Genomic DNA, 24,821 nt, shown 5'->3' with positions numbered 1-24,821 from the left:
CAAAAAAAAGCAGAACTTCTTCTATGATTATACACATTTTACACAAGCAAAAGTTTTATGTCCTTCATACTGAAAAGAAAGCTGGAGAGGGACTTTTTAAAGGCATGTAGTGACAGGACAAGGAGTAACAGTTTTAAAATAAAAGAGGGGAGATTTAGATACGATATTAGGAAGAAATTCTTTCCTGTGAGACCCTGGCCCAGGTTTCCCAGAGAAGCTGTGGCTGCCCCATCCCTGGCAGTGTTGAAGGGCAGGTTGGATGGGGCTTGGAGCAACCTGGGCTGCTGGGAGGTGTCCCTGCCCACGCAGGGGGATTGGACTGGATGAGCTTTAAGGTCCCTTCCAACCCAAACCAGTCTGGGACTGCATGCTCTGTGCTTATAATTCACTAGCTGTTCACAGTTCTAGAGAAATAAGTTATCTCACTGCCTCCTGGGTGACATTGGGGATATTTACGTGACAACGCCAGAACAGCAAGTTTTGACTGACAGAAATGTCTGTTTCCCAGGTGTTTAGGTGCAGTGCTAAACATAAACTGAACTAGGTGACCTTTACTATGGATCTGCATTAATTGGCTCCTTCAAAAAAATCACTGTTATTGTTTATAACTTTTCCTCCTTCCTCAAGTTTGTTTTCACTTTTATTATGATGTTGCTGTTGAGAATTCAGCAAGCTGCTGTTGTTAAGTTTCCCAGGCTATAAGTACATGCCTCACTTTCTAAATCAAACCTGCCCATACTGAGAAACTTACCTTTTAAAAGTAGATTAAACAGCCCACAGAGCCATGAATACACCCTTGTCATGAAAATGGGCTTCAGCAATGGGTGATTGCCATGCAGTAAATCGTTACTGTTCAAAAGGCCTCATTTCCTGGTCTATTTATCTGGCCAAATCCTGGCTTTCTTCATGGAAAACACTCAAATGTGGTGTGAAGTTGGCAGGTGATGGTGCCCGGCCATTTCACAGCTCTGGAGCCACATTAGTGACTTTGTGATAAAAGTCAAGTCTGTCATTGCTACCAGCTGTGGAGTGTTTGATCTCCTTAATGTTCTGCTCTTAATGCCTTGGAACTGTCACTCCCCTTCAATGAATGTTGGCAATAGTAGCCAGGCAGTGATTTTATTTCTTTTTCTCCTCTGTCCTTTCAGCCTGAAACTGACTGAAAATGAGCCAGTTACCCAACAGCATCGAGCCAAATGTTATTGATGACGAAATGGTTCAGAAAGCCATTGAAGAGGAGTATCCAGAGGACCTCAGGGAGCTTGCCAAAATAGATGGTATTAACTTTAAGGAGGTGACAGAGCTACATCTTAGTTTTAGAAGTGAGTATCAGAAAATACACTTTTTTCTCTTCTTCTTTTGTTAGAGAGTAATAGAATTCAGCACAAAGGGGCTAATTGGCAATTAAACAATCATCATTAGCTTGGATTTGTTATGTGAAAAGCAGCGTCTGGACTTGGATTTGCAGTCCTACCTGTGTGAAGTAGTTTGACTAGAGAGAGCCAGGTGCTTGTGCTGGTGGGGTGACTTTAAGCCTTTATTATCACTGCTGTTCTTAACGTTTATATTGTGGGGACACCTACAGGCCACCGGCCTGTTGGGCCCTTTGGCAGGAGGACAAATCAAACCCTGGGCAGGCTCTGCCATGGCTGGTGATGATGTGAGAGCTGTTTGGGAGATGATGGTGATTACAGCCCCATTTGGTGGCTTCCTCTGGTCATCTGTAGCATTATCCCAGCTTGCCTTCTACTGTCAAAGCAGTTGTAAACTTGCATTCAAAAAATGAAAAGGAAGAACATTTGGCTCAATATCTGAGTACTGGGGGGGGATGTTATTTCCTGGGCAAAAAGCTGCTTTTGATTATTCATTGTGTGCTTCAGGAACATGATGCAAGTTTATGTTCCTTAGAACAGCCTCCATGTTACCTGATCCTGCACGGGTTTGTCAGCAAATACAAGACACAGCTGTGTGAATATTTTGTTTGTGCAATTCCTTGCTTTGCTCTGCACTCATTAATTAAGGATGGCAGCAGAGCAGCTAACGAGATCTACTGGGAAGCTGTTGCAGGGGGAAAAGAGATTGAGGAGGGAGAATGTCCTGCATTTTCTGCCACCTTGGTCCCAGTGTTTTGCAGTGGTGCCTGGTGGCTTGCCCTTGTGACTCTGGTTTTGGAGAAAGCTAAATGCAGGGATATTGATTAGCTCTAAACTGCAGCCTTTCACACACAGAGTAGATCCTTCCTTGCTTTCCTGTGATGAGAATCCCAGGAGCAGGAGAGGAATTTTTCAAAGCAGCAGCTGGCCACTGCTGGCTTGCAAATGTGGAGAGAAGCTGAGTCTCATCCCAAGCCTCCTGCTTGGAGCCAGAAAGGAAAATGAAGGTCAAGTCCTCCCATAGTGGATTCCTAAAGCCCCTCCTGCCTGCAGCCTGTGGTCAGCAGCTCCTGGTGGGCTCCTTGCCATGGCTGAGGAGCAGTGTGTGCTGGGGCAGGACGTGGAGGTTACCTGGGTTTTTGACTGAACTCTCACCCAGCCAGAGGACCTCTCAGCTCTCCAGAGGAGCCATCACATGCTGTTGTTATCTGCTGAAAATCACCTTGGAGGGAAGGCTGGACATGTTTTCCATGTGCAAGATAGCATGTCCACTAAACTGAAAGCTGTTTCACATGAAAATCAAGTCTGGTTTGTTGTTTGTTTGCCTGTTTTTTTCACCCTGTGGTTTTAGATATCCTGCAGATTGATAATATGTGGCAGTTTGAGAGTCTGACAAAACTGCAGCTGGACAACAACATCATTGAGAAGATTGAAGCTCTGGAGACTCTGGTTCACCTGGTGTGGCTGGGTAAGATCCAGGCAGATGAGGCTGATGCCTTTGCAGGCACAAAGCTGCTGCCTGTGCTAGAGCCAGGATGTCACATTCCTCCTCCAACACCGAGAGGAGCTTTCCCAGGGAAGACTGTCAGCTCCCCCTGTGTTTCCTCATTTGACTGTCAAATGTCAAGATGCCTGTCAGAGCTGCAAACCTGTCCTTGAACATTTCAAAACAGGTTTTAATACCTTCGGTATGAAAAGGAACAGGAAGCTGAGTTTTCAAGGTTGTTTCCAGGGATTGTACTTGTATTTGGAGGTGACTTTCAACAATTCTTAGGGATACACCTCTGTGATTTAGAGGCCTACATTTTGTTTTCAAAGGGAATGTAGGTGTTTTGCCAACTGGAACCCTTTAAAGGCAATTGTACCTTTACAGAGGGATTTGTCCTTGTTGTCCCAAGAAGTGCCCATCCTTGTAGTCTCAAGTGACTCCTTTTTAACTAAAACTTGGCATTCTGATAGCAGCTTCACACAGGGGTGCAGGTTTGGATGCTGGGCAGATTGGTGAGTTTGCTGCTGCAGCTTCATGGCTTAGAGCATTCTCTGGGAACTGCAGCCACTTCCTGGCTGGCAGTGTAAATACATCCTCAGCCACCCTTGAGAAAAGCAAAGGGGGCTTCAGTTCCTAAGCACAGCTTGAAGTGTCCAGTGGTTTCTTCCATTTGTTCTTGTGCACCTTCTGCTGCACAGCTGACTAATGTCCTTGTGAACCAACAGCTGACCACCACGATGGATCAGAGTGGTTTGAAGCACCCTCATGGGTTCCGTTTGCCCACAGGCCATGGTGGTTCAGCAGCTGCTGCATCTTTGCCATCCCAGGGCTGGGGTGCAGGGAGCTGGTAACCTCATCAACTGGTTTGGGGCTCCTGAATCACTCAGTACAGGCCTGAGGGCAAATCCTGGCCTTAGTCATGATGAATGTAGCTGTTAGGATAGATGTTCTGGCTGGATAAGAGGAAATTTCAAGGAGTGAAATAGCTAAAGTGAGTAACATGCCTTTGCCTGCCTCCACTGGCAACAGGGACTGGCATGTGTTGGTCCCACAGGAATGACCATGACTCTGGGCATTGGTGTGGCCAGCAAGAGTCTGCAAGAAACAAGACAGGGAGTGTCAGATTTGTCACAGAGTCATTTAGGTTGGAAAAGACCTTCAAGATCATCGAGTCCAACCATCAACCAGGCCACTGGGCACCTCATTACTTTACTGGAAATCCATGGGTGAGAAAAAGGGGCAGAAGAGTTAGTTTCTAGGAATATTTAAAAGCCAAATTATTCTCTAAATCAAATAATTGGAGGTGACTTACCCCTGAATGATGATGTAATGCCAGGCCTTTCCTCTGGGACACTGAACACCCCTGAGGAAAAGACTGCATGTAAACTCCTCAGTCAAGAACCAGGCTAAATACAGGTTCTACAAGAGAGAATTTTACTGTTTTTTACTTTTGCCTGTAAAACATTTGATTTTTATACTCTTCCCCAGACTTGTCCTTCAATAATATTGAAGTAATTGAGGGCCTGGACACCCTTGTCAAGCTGCAGGACCTCAGTCTCTACAGTAACAGAATATCTAAAATGGAGCACATGGACACATTGCAAGAGCTGCAGGTTTTCTCCATTGGGAAGAACAACCTGACTGTTCTGGAAGACGTGAGTGCTCCTGAGCTTTGCAAGTGTTCCCTGTCAAAGGTTCAAATATTCTAAATCTGGCATTTGCCAACGTGTCCCAGCTCCTCTTTAGAGGAGAAAATTGTCCTTAGGATTTCACTCCCTCTGTAGTTTGAGATTTTGGTGAGCTGTCCTGCTGTTAAGTGCTTATTGCAGCTATTTCTGTGGGATTATTGACTCACAGGGCCCTGTTCTTTTACTGCTTTCAGCCATGGCAAAATTCCTGTGGGTTCCCGGGAAAGCTGGACGAGGAATAAATAGCAACATGTGAGAAAAGGAGGGAGAAGAGACTAGGATTTATTTGGGGTTCTTCTGAGGGCACTTCACCAACCCAAGACCTGGGATTTCTCCACCCCACCCCTCTCCCTACACCCCTCCTGGATATAATCACACAGTGAATTTAATTCTTTCCTTTCCTGAAAGGGTTAGAAACCTGTGATTTGATGTTGCCTGTTTGGCAGCAGGGCAGGACAGGTATTGCAACCTAACTAAAAAAAAGCAACACATTTCAAGGCTGGGTGTATCTCCCAGCCCTGGAAGCACAGAATCTCTTTCCCTGGGCTGTAGGTGACCTATCTCAGGAGGTTTAAAAACTTACGCTCGCTGAATCTGTCGGGGAACCCTCTCTGCCACGACGAGCACTACAAGCTCTTTGTTGTTGCTCACCTCCCAGACCTGCTGTATTTGGATTTCAAGCTTGTGAATGACACCACGGTAAGTGTTTCTCCATTCCCTGCTTGGGAAAATGGAGCTCCAGCCTCTTGCAGATCATTTGCTTTCTTGGTGTGCCAGCAACATTCTAGCATTTGGGGCTGGTTCCCTGCAGGAATTAGGTTTATAGCAACGTGGAGTGTTTATTTAGCCTCAGCAGAGCAGCTGTGAACTTGCAGGCCAAATTCCATCAGATGTGACAGAGGCAGAGGTGGCAGAGCCATGATGCCTTCCCAGCTTTTGGGAAAATCAGTGGCTGTGTTGGGGAGGGAGGCCTGGGTAATCCTACCACAGGGAGGCTGCAGTTGAGTGGGAGCCTCCTTAGAGAGCAGGAAATCTCAGTGGAGACCAGCCTGGAGAGATGGATCCCTGTATTTTTTTTTAGTAACCAAAGAACACCATTAATTGTAAATTTGCCTGGCACAGAGCAGGAGCTGGACTTGGAATAGACATCACTTTTGCCATAGGACTGGAAGGACTTCCCAGGTCATTGAGGCCAGTCCCTGCTCACACAGACAGTGCATCACAGAATCACATACTTCCATTTGTCAGGCTTCAGCTTCAAGGGTTCTTGCCCCTGTTAACTACTCTGCCATCCACTCCTCAGAAGAGCCTTCCCCTCCCTAGTAAATGTATTAAACTTCGTAGCTGAACGAATAAATCTAAGCTGAAATTCTAGAAGTCAAAATGGGGTCTCCTGCTAAAAAAAAGAAAAAAACAACCCTAAGGATGAGGAAATGGGGAGAGGAAAGTTTCCTGAGACTGAATCAGCTCAGATGGATTGAGTGCAGAGTCAGAGCAAAATGCCAACAAAAGCTGGGATGGGGAATGAGTTAGAGACTTCACAGGTAGTTTAATAAGAAAGCCCACAAAGAAATGGAGAGGCAGCTGTCGCTCAGGTGCATCTTCTAGAAGACTGAATCCTTATGCCCAGACTTGTTGAGCAAAACTGGATGATCTAATATTTTATTCCTCTCTATTTCTCAGCGAGAAGCTGCAGATTTTAAGTATCACGATCGCATTGAGGAGCTGGAGCAGGAGGAGGCTGAGGCCCTGGCCCAGCTGGAGGAAAAACAAGCAAAGCAGAAAGAGCTGGAATACCACCAGGTATGTTCTCTTTGCCTGGCTGTCTATTGTCTTGGGAGAAAGAAGCACAACAGATACTGACTCCTCTTTTACCTGCTTGAAGATTTAATGAGAGGTTAACATCAACTATTCTTAAACTGAGGCTGGGATTAATCTCTGTGATCTCCAAATCTCAGTTTTGGAATGAAAAGAGGAGCTGCTGTGGAATACATGTGACATAGGGGAACATCATTCTTTTGCCTGAACAATGAAATTACAGATATGGACCCTGCAAAGCCAAACAGTAAATCATACCCAAGGATCTTATCAGCCTGACAAGAGATTAAGAAAATCAGAGGTCTGAGGGAGCTGTTGGCATTTTCATGCTGCACTGACTTGTTTTTTCTCCTTCACACTAAGTTAATGCTTTTCATTAGTTTTATGGTTAAACTCTTCAGGGCTTTCAGAGATGGCTGCAGCCCTGTGAGCAGACTGAGAACAAGAGCAGGCAGAATGGTGCTTTCAGTCATGGTCTGGCTCATTGTTCCAGCCCTCTGGAAGATCAAACCTGCTGAAGAGCAGGGCTGAGTGACTAGGAGGACACCTGCAGCTCTTCCCTCCAGCCCCTCCCAAAGTCCACTGGCTCCTTATTGGAAAGGCTCAATAGCCTGTATGGGACAATGTTTTATATTGGATAAAATGGTGTTTTCTGTCCTTAGGATACAGAGTTCTAGCAGCAAAGCCATGTGAGAACCAGGATGGTTTTCACTCCAGTTGCAGGGGGCTTTCATAGAATCAAAGAATTGTTTTGGTTGGAAAAAAAACCTTTAAGGTCAGCAGGTCCAAACATTAACCCAGCCCTGCCAAGGCCACCACTGACCTATGTCCCTCAGCACCACATCTGCACAGCTCTTAAATCCCTCCAGGGATGGTGACTCCACCAGTTCCCTGGGCAGCCTGTGCCAGGGCCTGACAACCCTTTGGGGAAAGAAATTGTTCCTGATATCCAATCTAAACATCCCCTGACACAATCATAAAGCACCTTGGGTTGGAAGGGACCTTAAAGATCCTCTAGCTCCAAGCCCCCTGCCATGGTTTAATGCCTTGGTTGGTGCATCTATTGTGTTGGTATCACTGTGTCTGCACCCCTGTGGGTCAAATGCTCATAGGAGACACATCCTGAGGGCTGGCAGGAGGTTGACACTCTTTATTTGACATCTGTTGCTCTGTTCTCTCCAAAGACAGCGTTTGTCGAGCACCTGAACGGATCGTTCCTGTTTGACCACATGTTTGCAGAGGATACAGAAACTGCCACACTGGCTGACCTCCCTGAAGTGGGTGAGCTGCTGCAGGCATATCCTTCCTGGGGTTAAAACCTGCAGCCAAAGGTAATGCCCTGAGCTGAGCAGGTGCATCCACAGGGGCTCTTCATCCATTGCTTTTGTCCAGGGCTGAATGAGATGGTTTCTGATCAATTTTGGAATGGTACCAAAAAAAACATTGCAAAACCCTGAGACCACTGATAGCTTTCAGGCCTGATATCTCATGAAATATGAGGCTACAAAGGGTTTATATTACTGGTGATCTGGCCAACCCAGCTTGAAACATCCCATGTGTAAAAACCACTCGTTCCCATCGCCAACAGGTCATGAGATTCCAGCGTGATAAATTCTCACCCTCATAACCACCAAATCCTTTTCCTTCATTTGAACCCAGCACCATTTCCTAGCCTTCTTTTCTGACCCTTGAGGAATCAAGCCTTTATACTTTCCTGGAGTCTGGAATCCACTTGAAGTTTAAAATGAGCCACAAGATAAATCTCTGTCAGCTCGACTGTTGTTGCAAAATCAAGTTGAAATGAAGTGGCAGGAACAGGAACAGCCTCATCAGAGTGATATGAGTTACATCTCTCACAACCTGCCTGGGCTGGCAATGGGAGGTTTTCAGGCCAGCAGACACTTTTTTTTGGGGGGGGTCTTTTTTCTTTTCTCATTCAGACAAATAGAGCATTGTCAAGGCCAGTCACTTGACCTTCCTTAAAATTGCATTACACTGTGGGGGGAAAATGCATCACAGCTTAACTGCTATGGACTCCAGAAACAATTCCTTTGTCAAGATAATAGCAGAAGAAAAATTGACATTATTTTTTGTGATGCTACCAAGTCAGTAGTTTATTCTCTGCTCTGGCTGTAGGCTCCAGAGCTGTATTTATTAACTACTCAGGCACTGCATTCCCACTTGTGAAGACAGATAGGGTTGTATGCTTCATAGAATCCCAGATTGGTTTGGGTTGGAAGGGACCTTGAAGACCATCCAGTTTCAACTCCCTGCCATGGGCAGGGACACCTCCCACCAGACCAGGTTGCTCCAAGCCCCATCCAGCCTGGCATGAACACTTCCAGGGATGGGGCAGCCACAGCTTCTCTGAGGAACTTGTTCCAGTGTCTCACCACCCTCACACTAAAGAATTTCCTCCTAATGTCCAACCTAAATCTCCCCTCTTCCAGTTTAAAATCATTCACCCTTGACTTAACACTCCCTGCCCTTGTCCCAAGCCCCTCCCCAGCTTTCCTGGAGCCCCTTCAGGCACTGGAAGGTGCTCTAAGGTCTCCCTGGAGCCTTCTCCAGGCTGAACACCCCAACCCTCTCAGCCTGTCTCCAGAGCAGAGCTGCTCCAGCCCTTGGATCATCTCTGTGGCCTCCTCTGGACCCACTCCAATATCTCTGTGTCCTTCCTGCGTTGAGGGCTCCAGAACAGGACACAGTGCTGCAGGTGGGGTCTCAAGAGAGTGCAGAGAGCAGCCATCCAACTGCTGTGTCAGAAAGGAGTTAGAGAAGTGTATGTATTTCCTCATTTTTAGTTCCTCAAGGCGTTTCACTCCCCCTCAAGTTGCCACAGCTTTCTCCATATCCTTAAGGCAGCAAAATCCTGTGTGTAAAATGTGCCCCACTCCTGCCACAGACAGAAAACTTGGCAGCAGCTCCCAGCAAGGGCCGTGGAGTTGACATGGTGGTACCTCACAACTCTGGTTGCTCAGATTTGCAGATGTATAAGGAACGTTGCTACACTGGACAAAGTAAATACCTTGACTGGTGTCACATACAGGAAGGAGTTTGTCTCAGTTTGTGAGAACCTGTTTAACTTTGGCTTGAAGGAGTATGAAAAAAGAGAATTTGAAGTCTCCAATTTCCATGGAAGACTCCAGGAAGTACTAACAACCAACCAGCAAGAAGGCAAGAAAATAATCCTAGACTTTGAAAATGAGAGCAAAAGGGTAATGTTGGTTTTCTTTTGTTTGATACATGATTTCTCTACATCATATGCCAGCTTTTTGTTTCACTGAGAACAAGGGTAACTCCATGAAAATTAGGAAAATTACTCTGGATTCTGGTCCCCTGGGAGCCAGGTGACCCCAGGGCCACCCACAACAGGCTGCAGGGACCATTTCCAGAGGCCTTTGAAGGATGGAGACTCCACAGCCTCTCTGGGCAACCCTTCCCAGTGCCCAGTCACTCATCTTTCTTTACAGATTTCTTGCAGTATAAATCTATACTGAGAAAAACTGTTGTGCCAGCTCATGTAATGTCATGAACATAATGTTAAAAGTTTTCTGTTTTTTCAGATTTTACATTTCAACCCTTTGGGCAAACCACAACCATCTACCACTGACAGCCTTTATACTGGAAATTCAGAGTAGGACAAAATTAACATGTCAGAGTCTTATCTTATTGCCCACAAAGGTAAAGGCCCTTCAAGGCTTTACAGGAAAAAAAGTGCCTAAACATGGTGGCTTCTTTTTTTTACTTTCCTTTTGCCATCCAGAAAAGTTACCAGTCTTTAAGAAAATGGAAATGCTGAACCTTTCATAGAATGATAGAATGGTTTGGGTTGGAAGGCACCTTAAAGATCATCAGGATCCAACCTCCCTGCCATGAGCAGGGACACCTCCCACCAGACTAGGCTGCACAAGCCTCATCCAACCTGGCCTTGAACACCTCCAGGGAGGGGGCAGCCATAACCTCCCTGGGCAACCTATTCCAGCTCCTTATTACCCTCATGGTGAAGAATTTCTTCCTGATGTCTAACCTAAATCTCCCCTCTTTCATTTTAAAACCATTGCCCCTTGTGCTGTCACTGCCCTCCCTGGTAAAAAGCCCCTCCCCAGCTTTCCTGAAGCCCCTTCAGGTCCTGAAGCTTCCTTTTAATTAAAATATTATTAAGTTGATTTAAAATATAAGGAGAGATTTATCAGATGGAATGCCACTGGCCTTCTCTTTGAGCTTTCCCATAGCTCTTCCTTCATTGGAAAACTGGGAAGAAAAGGAAGGAAACTACAGGGTATTTTGTTTGTTTTCAAATTATTTTCTGCTTCAGTTCATTTTGTCAACAACAGCTCAAAGAACTCAAACAAAAAACTAGATAAAGTTATTGCAATGTATCTCTAGTCTTTTTAAAGCAGAAACTGTTGTATTTTTTTTTCATTCTGCTCAACTGCAGCCACCCATTGTAGCTGCCAGGGCTGCAGCTTCTAGCTGGGTCCCTTTCTGACGGTGTATAATAGATGGATCATGATTTTGTTTCCATAGAAAAAAAAAAAAGAAAGGGGGGGGCAGAGCCTGGTGACAGTCAGCTGAGCAGAGCAAGGCCCTGACAACTGACACCAGGCAGAGTCACGAGCCCTGGCTCCCTTTGCAAACCAGGTCACTTGTGTCCAGGTCCCTTGTCACAGGCTGCCAACCTGCTGAGTCACTGTGCCCGGGTCCTTGGACCTGCTGACTCATGGCAAACATCAGCTCGAGTTGGGACACCAGTTTGTAGCCTTAGCAGAAGGAAACACCTGCAGATTAAGATGTATATTCAGCTCATTTGCACTTGGATTCCCAACTATCTTCCTTTTATTTTGTTTTTATAAAAGCAAAAAAATATAAATAATTACAAAAAACACCCCAAAATCAAAGTCAAGGCAGATCTGGGGCCTTCATCTTTGTCCTATGACTTGCAGGCTCAGCTACAGGTTGAGCTGCAAGAACAGGACACACACTGAGCACACTGTGCCTTTCTAGTTTTATTTTGGTTTGTGTTTTTAATGTATTTTCTTTCGTACTTCCATTTTCATACAAATACCAGAGGCCTTGGTTTCCAAACTATTTTAACAGCATTTCCCCATTCACTTAAAATGTCTGGGGCAGCTCAGAAGGTTCAGAGGTCCCAGCAGCCTGAAATCTGTGAATCATTCTTAGGGGCCGTTTGTCTCTCTGTGACCCTTTGGTGTGAGCCTGGGCAACCTGTAAACCAGCTCTGCTCTCTGAAGTTGCTTCAGGAGCAAAGAAACACTAAAAACCTTGCACTGTGAAGTTACTGCTCCCAGAGGTGGGGCTGGAATGGCTGGGCAGCTTGTGGGTCCTCCTCACTTGTTTATGTTAGAAAAGAAGACACCTTGCTCTCCCCTTCCCCCCCGTTAACAGTGCAGTTTGGGTAACCTAGGTCCATTTTCAGACTCAAGTCTTGGCCATTATTTTGGTCAGAATTCTCTGTTTTATTCTGTTCCCTCTCAGAAGTGGATTAGACATCTTAAAACATATATATATATTTTCTTCCTGTTAACTTTGATTGTTAACTTATTTTGAACCAACTTGGAATTAACACATCGCTCAGCACGAGAGGAATTCTTTTTATCCAAGAAATCATAACTCTTGTCTGATACAAAACTGATGTCAATACTTAATTCTGAAGGGGAATAAATCCTTGCAGTAAGAGGAAGGCAGGCAGTGATAGGTATTCCATATTCAGAATCCTAAATCCTGGCCCTATGGAAGTCAATCGAGATTCTCCTTGAAAGGAAGAGGATCAGGATTTAGGATCATAGAATCCCAGACTGGTTTGGGTTGGAAGGGACCTTAAAGATCATCTGGTCCCAACCCCCTGCATGGGCAGGGCCTCCTCCCACCAGACCAGGTTGCTCCAAGCCCCATCCAGTCTGACCTTGGAACACCTCAGGGATGGGAAGATGATTTAGGCCTGCATTTCTTTCCACAAATAATTGTTCATCTCTCCTTTATGGCCAGCAATGTCAAAAACCTAATATTAATTTTTTTATTTGAAAAGTGTTAGAAGGGGAACCCAAGTTGGAAGCATAGAAGGGGGCAAAGTCTCCTGCTGAGTGGAGAATGAGGAAGCATTTCCAGGGATTTCTCTGCACTGCCCCTGGATCGTTAGCACAGTCACACACCTCAGCACTGATGACTCCCCAGTATGTAAATCTGGAGATTTCCTGAATCATCACATTTCATTCCAGCTAATCAGCAAGCAGGAACTTTTCTCACATATGTAACAAGTTAATTAAATGGCAATGGACTTCTGAACACAAACTGTCAGTAATTTATGTATCTCTGTGTGTAGAGGCTGGATGAGATTGATAACACCAGGAATCAGGATCTTGTTGCATCCAAACGAGCTGAGTACAAGGAGGAGATATTGCAGCTCTCAGAAGTTCTCATGACCTTGGAAGTGCAGCTAGCTGACCAGATGGAGGTAAGGGTTAAACCACATCCCTGTGAGACCTCACATCCAGAGCCCAGGGGGTCATTTTCCTGTTGCCACACCCCTCTCTTGAGTGGCCCATTGCACACAGCAGGGCACAGCTCTTCCAGTCAGGCTGTTTTGTCTCCATCTGATTCTTTCTCTGCTCATAGTTGATCTGGGTGAGATCAGGCCCTGGACATTGATCCATTCCAACACACTCCTGTTTCTCAGAGCAGAGCAGAGCACAGCACGTGCTTCCCATCTATCCAAGCTGATTTCCTGAACTTTAGAGAAAGGGACTTGAGGTCATTCCATCCTTTTAGAGGTCTGCATGCAGGAGTGGCTGCATGGCATGGGGCAGCCTGTGGAGTTCTCTGAAGCTGTTCTTTGCTATGAATAAGATTACACACATTCCTGCTCACCTGACTGCCTTTCCTTGTGGAATAGCTGCCTTTTTTTTTTTTTCCCCACAGACTTTTCCTCAAAAAACTAGGGCAGGGCTGCTAATGTGCATCTTCATTCAAAAATAAATAAAGAAGCTGTTTAAAAATTAGCAGGCAGGGGCTGGGGCCTGTGCATGAGCAGATGCAGCAGTTCACTCCTGTGAATGTGTGGCAGAAGGCAGCAGCTCAAAATGGATTCCTCTCTGCATCAGGATTGTGCCTTTTGGTGTTTTCTGAATTGGTCCTTGTGTGTCTGTATTCCCTGATGGAATGAGCAGGAACCTTCCTCCCTGTGTGCCCTTCTGGAGCTGCAGGATTCAGGTGGCTGGGGTTGATCTGTACTATCAAGACATCTAAGTGCAAAACTTCACAGATTTCTCCATCAGCCATTTTTGAGGGAGGCAATAGGAGCAACTGGAGTTTCAGAGGACTAAAACAAAAGCTGCAGGAAGCCCAGGCACTGGTTGTGCTTCCAACAAGAGGCTTTTCATATGTACCAGGAGGCTGCAGTGCACAGGAGCAGAGCACCCTCCCTGCACTGCTTAGGTGAGGGTAAAAAAGGATGAGGTGTCTTGCTGCAGACACTGGGTAAAGGAATCATGCAGTCAGCTTCCCTCCCATAAACTAATTCTGATTTTCTCTCCCTGAAGGAGGAAAGAAAACCTCACAGCCCTTTCAAAACACTCTAAATGCTTGAGGCAGTTCTATGTCTGACTGGGCTAATAACAGCAGTGAGTCCAAATTATAATCAGTCGTAGATTCTTCCCAGACTCCCTGCCTCCCTTTTGTGTTCATGCAAGATGTCATTGTAATATTTCCTCCCTTTCCCTCTCTTAAGGAGCTAATAACAGAGTTTGCAGAAAACATTGCTGCCATAGTATCAACATTCATTGAAAATGTTAAAGGGTTATATCCTTTGGACAGTGTGTTGGCCTGGACCTCCCAGGCAGGTATGTATCTCGCCCCTCTGAATCCAGACATGAGCCATTAGTGTAGAATTTGGTGGGTTTATTGCTTTTTAATCAACAGAAAAGGTCTTTTCCCAGCTTTGCAGGAATGATCATTTAAGGTGCCCAGCTTCCTCCTTTGGAGACTCAGGAGAGCACAAAAGGATCTAAGTTCTCCTGTGCTGAAAGTCTGTAGGACTTAGGCAGGTTTTCCCCCCTTGGGAATCTTCCTTCTCCAGAAATCCATGATACAGCCCTAGGAAGATCTGGTTAGACTGTTTCTATGTACGTTTTTGCCATAGCAGCTGAAGAAATACCTACAATTCTTGCTGAAGTTTCTTTAAATGCTCTTTTGTGTTGTTAATGTCTTCTGGAACAAAGGGAGATGAGAATATTCAAGTGTTCCAGTGACAGGTTACACTACTTAAATATATACATCTGTTGGCCTGCTGCAAATCATTGCACCATATGTAGAACTTTGCTTATATCCTGGGAGGCTTCCCTTAATTTCCTTTGCAAACCTCTCAGTTCTGCATAATTTATTGCAGTGAGTATGAGAGCTGATGTGTGTGAGCTGGGATTCAGAGCAGAAAGTGAAGATCCTGACACCACAGCAGCTTCTGGCAGCAGCCAGGCTCTTCCCTGCAGCAGCAGGCTCTGTGGATGCTCAGTCTCTCCTTACAGGAGGACACTGAATCTCCTCTGATGGGGTCACTTTTTCCTTAACGGTCTTCTGTACCATGACCCAGTGCCAGGACCTGGAAAACCATCACCACGAAAAGCTGCTGGAGATCTGCATCACCATGCTGGAGATATCAGCCAGGAATGAGCTTGACGAGGATTTGCCAGCTGGTGTTCGAGAGGTGAGGGCACCAAAAAATTCATCTCTGCTAAGGGAGCTGGCAAGAAGAGGAGGCCATAGCCTCTTCTCAGAAGGGAGAGGGTTTCCAGGAGCCTCAGCACCCCTAGAGCCATGGCTAAACCAGAGCACAACCTCCTTTTGAGAGGCCCCAGGTGCTTGGCTGACCCGCAGTGCCACCAGGCATGTCTGCTGATGAGGACAGAGGGAAACTGCACTGCAGGTTTCCCTGGGAGCTGCTGGAGCTGGTGGCAGCAGCCCAGGAGAGGTGCTGAGCAAATCTCTCTCCTGCCTCCAGCACAACTTACATCTCTGGCTGATTTCCAGACAGCCCCAGCCCCCTGGCACAATCTGTTCAGATTCTCCCTGCTCCCCCAGGAGCACCCACACACGGCGCTGACTTCCTTGTGCCAGGGCTCTGTTTGCCCTTCATGATTTCAAAAGCCCTTCCTGGAGCTCCCCAGCCCTTGGGCTGATCTGGAGGCAGGACGTGACATTTCAAATGGCCCCTTCTACTGTGCCCTCAGTCTTGTTGTGATAGCAAAGGTCCCAGGAGCCTTTCAGCAAGCACAGAGATCATTGCAGGGCTCCAGTCAGCACTGCTGCTGACCTTTTCGTCTCCCTTATTCCTCCATTTAGTGGCTAAATGACTCCAGTTTTGCATTCACTGTGGTTTTGCTCTGCCAGGATTATCCCAGCCCCCCGGTACTCCAGGTCATGGAGAGCTGACAGACACAAACCAGACCCCTGGGCCCCAGGGATGCTCCAGCCCGTGCAGATGGCTGCAGCCCTGCACCCGCTTCTCGCTGCCATCCATCCGTCTCCACCGAGAAGCAATCTTCATTTGTTCAACAGCTGCACTTGGCTGCAGGAGGAGAGTCATTACCCTTTAGCGGAGCCACCCTCCCTTTAGAGCCACCAGGGAAGTCGCTGCTTCCATTAGGAGCTGGGACACTCCAAAAATGAAGATTTACAGCCAGTGCCACTAGTGCCAGAGACCTTTCCAAGTGTGATTTTTCTACTTCCCGCACCCGCTGGGCCAGGCATGCTGGAGTAGATGCAGTTTTGCTTCAACACCAGCCTGCCCTGCGTTGCCAGGCAGCCCTGCCTGCAGCCCTGCCTGCAGCAGCCATTTTCTCCCTGCCCCAGCAGGTGAGGCCGAGGGTGCTGCCTCAGTTTCCCCACCCGTGCTAGGGATAATGGCCCATTACAGCACAGCGAGGCCGGGACGCATCCCCGTAAAGGGCAAAGCGCTGGATTCATCCTGCCGAGTGGGGCTTTGTCTGAGAAGAGGGGCTGGTTTTCTCCCCCCGAGCACTGTGGTCACTGGGCTGCTAGTTCTGAGCTCTGCTGCTTTCACTGGGGCTCCCTCTCATTCTGTCATGTTCCCTCCTAGCTTCTCAAGGACAAAACCACCATTGTCAACGCCCTCAACACGTCCCACAGCATCCGCCTGCGGATGATTTATAAGAGAGAGAGTGACATCCGCAGCAGCACCTACCGCTGGCAACGCTCTGTCATGGAGAAGGTGAGACCCTCCTGCTGAGGGGCAGAGGGCACAGGCAGGTCTGGCCCAAGCTGTGGGGACACTGCTAGGAAAGATGCTCCCTCACCTTTGCTGGAGCCCTCTGTGCTCCAGGGATCCTGACAAGGCTGCAGATTCCAGTACCTGAAGGGGCTACAGGAAAGTTTGGGAAGGGACTTTCTACAAGGCCATAGGGGAATGGTTTCAAGCTAAAAGAGGGGAGATTTGGAGGATATATTAGGAAGAAACTCTTTCCTGTGAGGGTGGTGAGACACTGGAACAGGTTCCCCAGAGAAGCTGTGGCTGCCCCATCCCTGGCAGTGTTGAAGGGCAGGTTGGATGGGGCTTGGAGCAACCTGGTCTGGTGGGAAGTGTCCCTGCCCATGCAGGGGGGTTGGAATCTAGATGATGTTGAAGGTCCCTTCTAGCCCAAACCAGCCTGGAACTTGGTTTCCATCTGTCCAGGCTTTCCAAGACGAGATCGACAGAAACCGCGACCGTGTCAAAGAGATTGTTCAGTACATTGACAATCTCATGGAGGAGCTGCATACCATGGAGATGCTGGACCTGTTGGAGTAGGTCTGCACCAGCCTGGGCAGCTGCCTTAGATGGGAGACACAGGACAGCCCCTGGCAGCAGCACAGCCAGGAGGGACAACTGCCTCTCTATGCCTGAGCTGCCTGGGACATTTCAGGCCAAAGCCACCCTTCTTCCATCAACTGCAAATAAAAGATACTTAACGACCCTGAAAAAGCATCTGAAGCTCTGGCTCTTGGCGTGAAGCCCATGCAGACATAGCTCAGACCTGGTCACAAGGGGTTACGGATCAGCTGTGAACTGACTGAACCAAATAATGGCAGCACATCATGCCTGAAAGCTTTAGTACCTGGAAGCACCAGGGCAGGAACCCATGAGCAGGCAGGTGGCAGCAGGATGGGAGAGGAGCTCTCTCCATCAATCCACAACAGCAGGTTTCCAGCTCAGCAAGCACAAGGCTGGCAGGGGCTCTGCCTGCCTGGGAGCCTTGTCTCCTCATGGCCTCTGGAAAAGCAGCTTTCTGCAGCCTGAGCAGAGCAGCCCCCAGCCTGCAGGAGGGGAAATCAATGGTTCCACGGATCTCACACCCTGCTGCTCCCAACAGCTGAGTGAGGAGACATCAATCCCTCCTTGCTGGGTGGCAGCAGCTCTGTGCTCTCCTGTGGGCAGCTCCAGGGGAGTGATGCCAGCTGGGGCAGGGCTGGTCCAGGCAGGCAGCAAGGAGAGAGGTGGGAAGGTTAAATGAGAAGATGGCTGCAGAGACTGCACCTCTCTGAAAGCCCCATGGCTGGTGCTGCCTGTCACACACAGATTTAGCTCCCAGTGTCCTGTGCTTTTGAACATGGAGCCCAGGTTCCCCCCCTCTTGCTCCAGAACTGCACAAACATCTCCCTTCTCCTCCTCAGCTGCAAGGACAGGAGGCTCACAGAGATGCAGAGTGAGCAGAGCTGTTTGGTAGTTAATGTCTGCTTAGCTCTGCTCTCTTTTCCTGCCCATAGCCATCCCAGCACCTGCCTGGAGCCAGGCAGCTCGGGACCTACCCCACTTTTTGCTGATTAGAACAAATAAATACTCAGCAGCATTGGCTTTCAGCATCTCACAGGGGTGTGCCTTTAATCAAGCAGAGAGACCCTGGTGTTACACACAGGCACACTGAGGGATGAAGAACAGATGCAATAGAGTCTGTTTTCAGATTTCCATAACAAGTGTGTGTCAGGAGCTGGCAGCTATGAAGACATGTGGCATATGCTGGGTATGTCTGTGCCGCGCCCTGCCCAGGAAGCCGTTTCTTTCATGGGAGCTCCTTGGATGAGTTACAGACACCAGGAATGGACAGGGCTGCTGTCTTGGGGATGCAGAGGAAGCTCACCTTGACCTTTCCTCTTTGTGGGCTCAGAACTGCTGGCACTGCACTGCAGCAGGCAGCCCAGGAGAGGAGTTGCCCACAAAGTTGCAGCTCCTCAGCATGAGGCTGATCCCAGGAAGGATGTGGTGGCAGGAGGGTGGTCACTGTCCACTGGGTCACACCAGCAGTTCACTGCTGGACATTCTCCCCCTGCATCCAGCCCAGCAGCCTCAGTCCTGCAACAGCTTGTGTTTGACAGTTGAGCTCTCTGAGCAGAGGTGAACAAAGAGAGTCCCAGCAGCTGCACGAGCACGCAGCTCGCACAGGTCATAGTCGTGGGCCCACTCCACGTTTCCCCACCGCTGAATCTGGAGAGGAGGAACACCAGTCACCTCAGAACAGGATTATATGGAGATCCCAGCCTCCCTCTTCATGTTTGTGAAACACAGCTCCCCCCAGGAACTGCGATCACTGGCTATGGGGGTAGGGAGATCTGCAGATGAGCTCAGTGGAAGGACACACTTCGTCTGCACTGGGGGCTGAGGCAAAGCCGCTTAAAGGGAGGACAAAAAGATTCCCATCAACTTCAGCCACTTTTGGGATCAGGGAGAGCTTCACACCAGGCTAGTTTCCAGCAAGGAAGTTATTAGCTTGGTGTCTACCAAGGCCTCCAGGCTGGGTAACCCACAGCAGGAGAAGCCAGCCACGACTTTGCACTTCAGATTAGAGAGGGAGAAAAAGCAGCCATCTGGGTTCTGCAAAAAGAAGCTGGCAGCCCCAGGAGCACTCAGGGCTGCTGTGCCCATGAAGCTGCTCTACAGCAGAGCACTCCAAACTCTCTCAAATGGGGAAGCTGGCAGAGTGGAACCTCTCCTGCAATAGGAGGCACTTCCCTTGCCAGTTATTTGTGGTGGGAGATGCATTTGTCATGCTGAGATTATTGCTACTTGAATGATGGGGCTGTTCTGCAGCTCCATTTACCTGGTACTCCTCCTCCAAGCGAGACAGCAGCACAGCTTTCTCGACTGTGATGTGCCTGTCAATCAGGCCCATGGACAGAATCAGAGATTTCAGCTGGGTGATTACATATTCTATACCTGGAAGGGAATAACCCAAAACAAACAAGATTTATGGTTGTTTTCTGCAGCATCTTCACATGCTCAGAGCAGACAGCCAGGCTGCAGGAGCTGCTCAGGGACAGAGAAACCTCCACTTGCATCTGGGCACTTACAGAGTCAGATCTGCAGTTAACAGTGACACAACATGCTCTTCTGGCCACTGTCACCACAGTGACCAGGCTACACCTTTGATTCTGCCACAAACCTGCCCTGTGCAAAGGAGGCCTGTGCCATTCCCTTCCACCCTGCCCACCCATATTACAAACTGTGAGGAAAAGGATTCATCAAAGAATATCTTTACAGGGGTACCAGGAAGGCTTTGCAAGTCCTGTCCCAGGAATCCTGTCCCTGATACCTGCCCTTAGCTGCTCAGCTCCCATCTTCTGTGGGTTTCACTGTCTGTTGCTTATTCAAGTCTTTCTTTTCAGGACTTCAGCAAAGCAAACATTACTTAATTCCTTTAGGTGTCATAGAGCAGTATAAGGTAAGATCAAGTGGGCTATAAGGATGAAAGAGTGAGAACCAGGGACAGTCAGAATGCTAAACCCCATTTCTTTTCCTGGTAATAAAGCTGGGGACTAAGTCACTAGAGAGCCTGGCAATAATTATTTGTGCTAGGGTAGAGCAGAGAGCTCACAGGGCAGCACAGTCAGACCCTGAACATCAGTAGAACTAAGGAGGAGTCCCTGCCCTTAACAAATACAGCTAAGGGACTTGTCTGGAGTTTAAAAACATAAACCTCAACACTCTGATTATCTCAGCAGGAGAGGAAAAACATTAGTCACTCTTCTCCCCCATGCAGAGAAACCAAGATCCCCCCAGGCTCTCTCACCTTGCAGGGCCCACATGTTGTAGGATGCCAGGTGGCTGATGAAGGTCTCCTTGGTGCTGGCTGGGATGTTTGGCCCCAGGATGCTGGTTGAGGAGCCAATTGTCACATTGTACCTGGAACAATCACCCAGCCCCTTAGAAAAGAACACGGCTCATGAACCATGCAGCTCTGACAGCCACAAGCTCTGCAGCTCCTCATCAGGACAGGGCATAAGTAGAAACATCCTTAACCTCTTACCTCTTCTCAGCCCAGGCAACAATGGGATCCCATTCATTCCTCTGCAGCTCTGCCAGGGCAGCTGGCTCCTCCACACGATAGCTGGGACATGGCAGAACAAAACCACACTGCATGTTCACTCCCAGGCTGCCAGACTGCTGGGGCACTCCTCTGAGAAGGAAGCTGCCCCCTCCCCAGAACCACAGCAACTCCACCCAGACAGCGACAGCAGAGACCAGGAACAACCCCCTCACTCTTCCCTGAATTCAGAGCTTTTTGCTGTTCCAGGAAGGACAATTCTATCTTACTACAAAACAGAGCAGCAAACTGGCCAGCAAGAAATTGCAGGCAGCCCCAAGCCAGCCACGGGTCACAGCAAGGTTTGGCAGTTGGAGCAGGGGACATATCCTATCCCACTTGAATTCCCCATATGGGACCAACTCCTGCCCTGCCTTGCCCAGCAGCTCAGCTCAGCACTCCCAGCTGCCAAAGCCACAGTGGGAGATGGGAGAGTCCTGTTCCCCTCTCCCCACAGGAGCTGAGCAGCTGCCAGTGGACTCCTTGGAGGCTGGGACTATGGGACAGGAGCGTGGGCATCAGCAGGCTGGATCCTGCAGCCCACAGGGACTTTAAGGAACAAAGGGCTTTTTGCTGCTGGTACAAGTAACCTGAGTTACTTGTACTGGCACAGGAGAGAGAACCAGGGACTGGGTTGACAGATTCCCCCTGGCCTTTCAAAGATGTTTTCTTTTTCCCAAGGAGATCTTTTTATTTCTTGCTGCCCCCACCCTTCTCCAGCACAGAGATGTCCACCAGATTTGCAGACACAAGACTGACCTAAACTAATTCAAACCCTTGGACCAAAACCAGGGCAGACCAGAGCCCTGCCGTGACTGCGTTGCAGCACACATCCTCCCTCACCTCCCCCAGCCACCCTTCCAAAAACCACATGGTGAGAAGAGACCTTCTCCTCTGCACCAGCAGGGCCCCCCTCGTACCAGACAGTGTCTGTCTCCAGGAACTTCACGGCCGCCCGGATCAGCTGTGCTTTGTCCCGCTGCGTGGGATTGTCCAGTGCCGTGTTGCACAGCGTGGTCTGTGGGATAAAGGCACCTGAAACTGCTGGTACTCAGGGCCTGGGGAAGCAGCAGCTTCCTTTGTACCAGGCCAAGAAGAAGCAGAGGAGTTTGTGGCAGACAGAGAACCCAGGGGTGCATCTAAAGGGCAGCACATGGCTTGTGGCATAAGAATCTTCTGCCTTCAGAAGACTTTGGAGCAGAGGGCTCATGGACTGCTCCAGAGCTCATCTGCTTTCCTCCTGCCCCTCACTACCCCAAATAACACTGTCCAGCTCCTTCTGAAGTCCTCCAGTGACACAGATCCACCCAGCCAGTCTCTAAGCACCCTCACACCTGGAAGGTTCTTCCCATTCCCTAACCAAAGTCCCGACCTCTTGTCCCCGTTTCCACAGGCATTAGGACAACCGGTTCTCTCCACATTTGGAGACCTGTCTTTAATCCTGACTTCCTTGACCTGACTGCTCCCAACACACCACACTCTGCCCCACCAAGGTCTCAGTGTCCCAGCCTGCTGTGCTCACCAGATGCATGGTGTAGGACTTGATGGTGTCCTCCTGGGAGTCCCACTCTGTTGCCACCGCAATGGCCAAAGCCTCGCTGGGGACAGTGAAGAGCTTGGCCTGGGGTGTCTTCAGCTTTCGGTGGTCCAGGTTTATTTCAAAGCCTCCTGGGGAATCAGAGTAGAAATCCTGGGGAATCAAAGAGGAGCAAGCACTAAGGAACAACAACTCCACAGCGGGAGCAGACTCAGAGCCGGGGCTGATGGGAGCACTGGACCAGAGATCCTTGGGTTTCCCACTTATCATCTGGACACGCTCGGTCTTGGAAGCTGCTTCCTGCCCCGTGGTTTTGCTACGGAAGGGGCACAGGAGGCTGGTAACAAACATCCCCCACTGGCACAGCCTGGGGTGCAGGTGTGCTGTGCTCTGGCTGAAGCAACATGGGGTGACAAAGCTTCTCCCAGGAACCAGCCCCTCCATCCTGTCCCAGCAGCTCTACTCACCTTCCCCTTGAGAGATGCTCACGTTCTGGTAAAACCGCTTCCTCTCTGGGGGCAGAAACAGACCATTGGGAGGGGCAGTTAGAGGAGGGTCAGTTCCTTCCCCAGCTCCCAGCACAGCCCAGAACAGATGGAGCCTTCAGTGCTGTTGTGGTGGCCTGAACACTAACGTCCTTCCCATTCATCCGTGAAACTGGTGAGAAACTTGTTGCTGTGCACAACCAGCAAGTGAACCTTATGGTGAGGGTGGCAGAGCCCTGGGACAGGCTGCCCAGGGGGGCTGTGGAGTCCCCTTCTCTAGAGACATTTAAGACCTGCCTGGATGCAGTCCTGAGTAATGTGCTCCAGGGGATCCTGCTTTAGCAGAGGGGGTTGGACTAGATGATCTCTAGAGGTCCCTTCCAACCCTGATGGTTCTGTGTGAATGGGACCAGCTTCAATTCTGCCAGGCTGGGCTCTCAGCTCCTTTCAAACCAGCCTGTTCCGAGTTCCTACAGAGTCTGGCAGGGGTGGTTTCCAAAGCAGAGCTGTCCCAGAACTCCTGGAATTTCACTCTGGGCTCAATCTTTCAAGATTCTCCCGCTGCAACCACATTTGACAAATTAATCCCTGAATCCTCTTGGCTAAATCTCTTTCCCTGCCTGTTTTGTCTCAGAGTGACAAGAATTCCAATAGAGTGGGCTGGGGGCAAGGCAGGCTCAGCAACCTCCCTGCCAATCCCCACGATGACAAACCCACTCACCCACACTCCCTCAGTGTCTCCAGCTCATTCTCTGCTTTGTCCTGCACCTGCTGGAAGCACCAGAGCAGGGGCAGGAACCACCCACGGGGGCAGCTTCATGACTGGATGGTGTTGAGGACACTTCACACTGAGTCACCAGGGGAGGAACCACTTCCAGCCCACAGATCCAGCTCCAGCTCAGAAGGATGCCTGCTCCACCATCGAGGTGAGCCCAAGGGAACAGCAGGTCTCTGTTTTGAGAATTACCAGCACTGTCTGACACACTCCCAGCACCTGAGAGCCAAACTGCATGTCTTGCCAAAGGCTCATCTCTCTCACACAAGGCAGAAAAAAAATCTGCAAGCTATTCCCCTGATGACAGCAGCTGGATTGTAAATCCTCACACTCATCAATCTGTCTCTTGAAGGGTGAAGCAAGCAGGCCAGGAGGCAGGTCTGTTATTTTAGGCCAAAAAAAAAAAAGGCACACTCCCAGTGATGAGATGGAAGAGGATTTGCTCAGGCTGCACGACCAGAGAGCTTCAGAGCCTCAGCAAACAAGACATTGTTGTGGAAAGCTGAAGGTGTGTGTGTGCCCCAGAGGAGCCCTGAGTCACGGCTGGGGCTCCAGCACCGCAGTGACTCACCCCAAGCAGAACCAGACTCATTCTACTGCCCTCAGACCCACACGTTTCCAGCAAAATCTGCGGAGGGGATGGATACGTGGCCCAGAATGTGCCTGAACCGCCCCGGGTGGGTCCCAGCCCCCCCCCGATCCCTCAAAGCCACCGAAACACAAAAGCGAACGCGCGCACTGCGGCCTGGGCGGGCAGGGAGCCCCGCTGCGAGCCCCAGGAGGGGCAGGCCCAGCCCCTGGGCAGCCCGGCCCCGCCGTCCCGCACGTTCCCACGGGAGCAGAGCCCATCCCCCCGCCCCGGGGCGCCCCGCGGGGCCCGGGGGGGGACCCTCCCTCCCTGAAGGGCGATGGGAGGCCCCGGCGCTCCCTCACCTGCCGGCGGGGCGTAGGCCCGGCCCCCGCCCGGCCCCGCCGGGGCCCTGCCGGCGGCGGGAGGCGGCCGGAGGAGCCGGGCGGGCGGGGAGAGGGCCCAGAGCAGCCGCGGGCAGCCAGGCCGCATGGCGCCGAGGGGCGAGCAGGAGCCGCCGCCCTCCCGCCTCAGCGCGGCCCCGCGGGCGCCGCCATCTTGCGGCAGCCACGGCCAATCCGCGCGGCGAACGCGTTTTGCCCCTTCGCCCGCCCCGTCCCGCGGGGGCACCCCCCCCCCCGCCGAACTACGCTTCCCAGCAGCGCCCGCGGCCGCGCCTGCCGGGAGGAAGCGCGTGCTCAGCGCCCGTAGCCCAATCAGCG

General features: G+C 49.7%; 2 protein-coding genes across 2 annotated transcripts; one reads left to right on the top strand and one right to left on the bottom strand.

Moving 5' to 3' along the window:
- Positions 1-1,165: 1,165 nt before the first annotated feature.
- Positions 1,166-17,307, top strand: DRC3 (dynein regulatory complex subunit 3). Its single transcript, XM_051632092.1, has 12 exons — positions 1,166-1,322; positions 2,725-2,841; positions 4,351-4,517; positions 5,103-5,249; positions 6,234-6,353; positions 7,553-7,665; positions 9,412-9,586; positions 12,712-12,843; positions 14,116-14,186; positions 14,964-15,087; positions 16,480-16,611; positions 17,074-17,307. The coding sequence occupies exons 1-12, from the start codon at positions 1,166-1,168 to the stop codon at positions 17,185-17,187; spliced, it is 1,569 nt and encodes a 522-aa protein (XP_051488052.1). The 3' UTR covers positions 17,188-17,307.
- Positions 17,308-18,231: 924 nt separating this feature from the next.
- ATPAF2 (ATP synthase mitochondrial F1 complex assembly factor 2) lies at positions 18,232-24,678 on the bottom strand. Its single transcript, XM_051632084.1, has 8 exons — positions 24,465-24,678; positions 22,739-22,783; positions 22,257-22,402; positions 21,655-21,752; positions 20,678-20,758; positions 20,441-20,553; positions 19,472-19,587; positions 18,232-18,858 (listed from the first exon to the last, which is right to left on the bottom strand). Exons 1-8 carry the CDS (start codon positions 24,589-24,591, stop codon positions 18,721-18,723), a joined length of 864 nt encoding a protein of 287 aa, XP_051488044.1. The 5' UTR covers positions 24,592-24,678; the 3' UTR covers positions 18,232-18,720.
- Between the last annotated feature and the right edge of the window lie 143 nt (positions 24,679-24,821).

The sequence above is a fragment of the Apus apus genome, chromosome 14 (assembly GCF_020740795.1).
Source record: "Apus apus isolate bApuApu2 chromosome 14, bApuApu2.pri.cur, whole genome shotgun sequence".
NCBI classification, from domain to species: domain Eukaryota; kingdom Metazoa; phylum Chordata; class Aves; order Apodiformes; family Apodidae; genus Apus; species Apus apus.
Note: the sequence above shows the minus strand (reverse complement) of the source record. Positions and strands in the feature narration are given on the sequence as shown.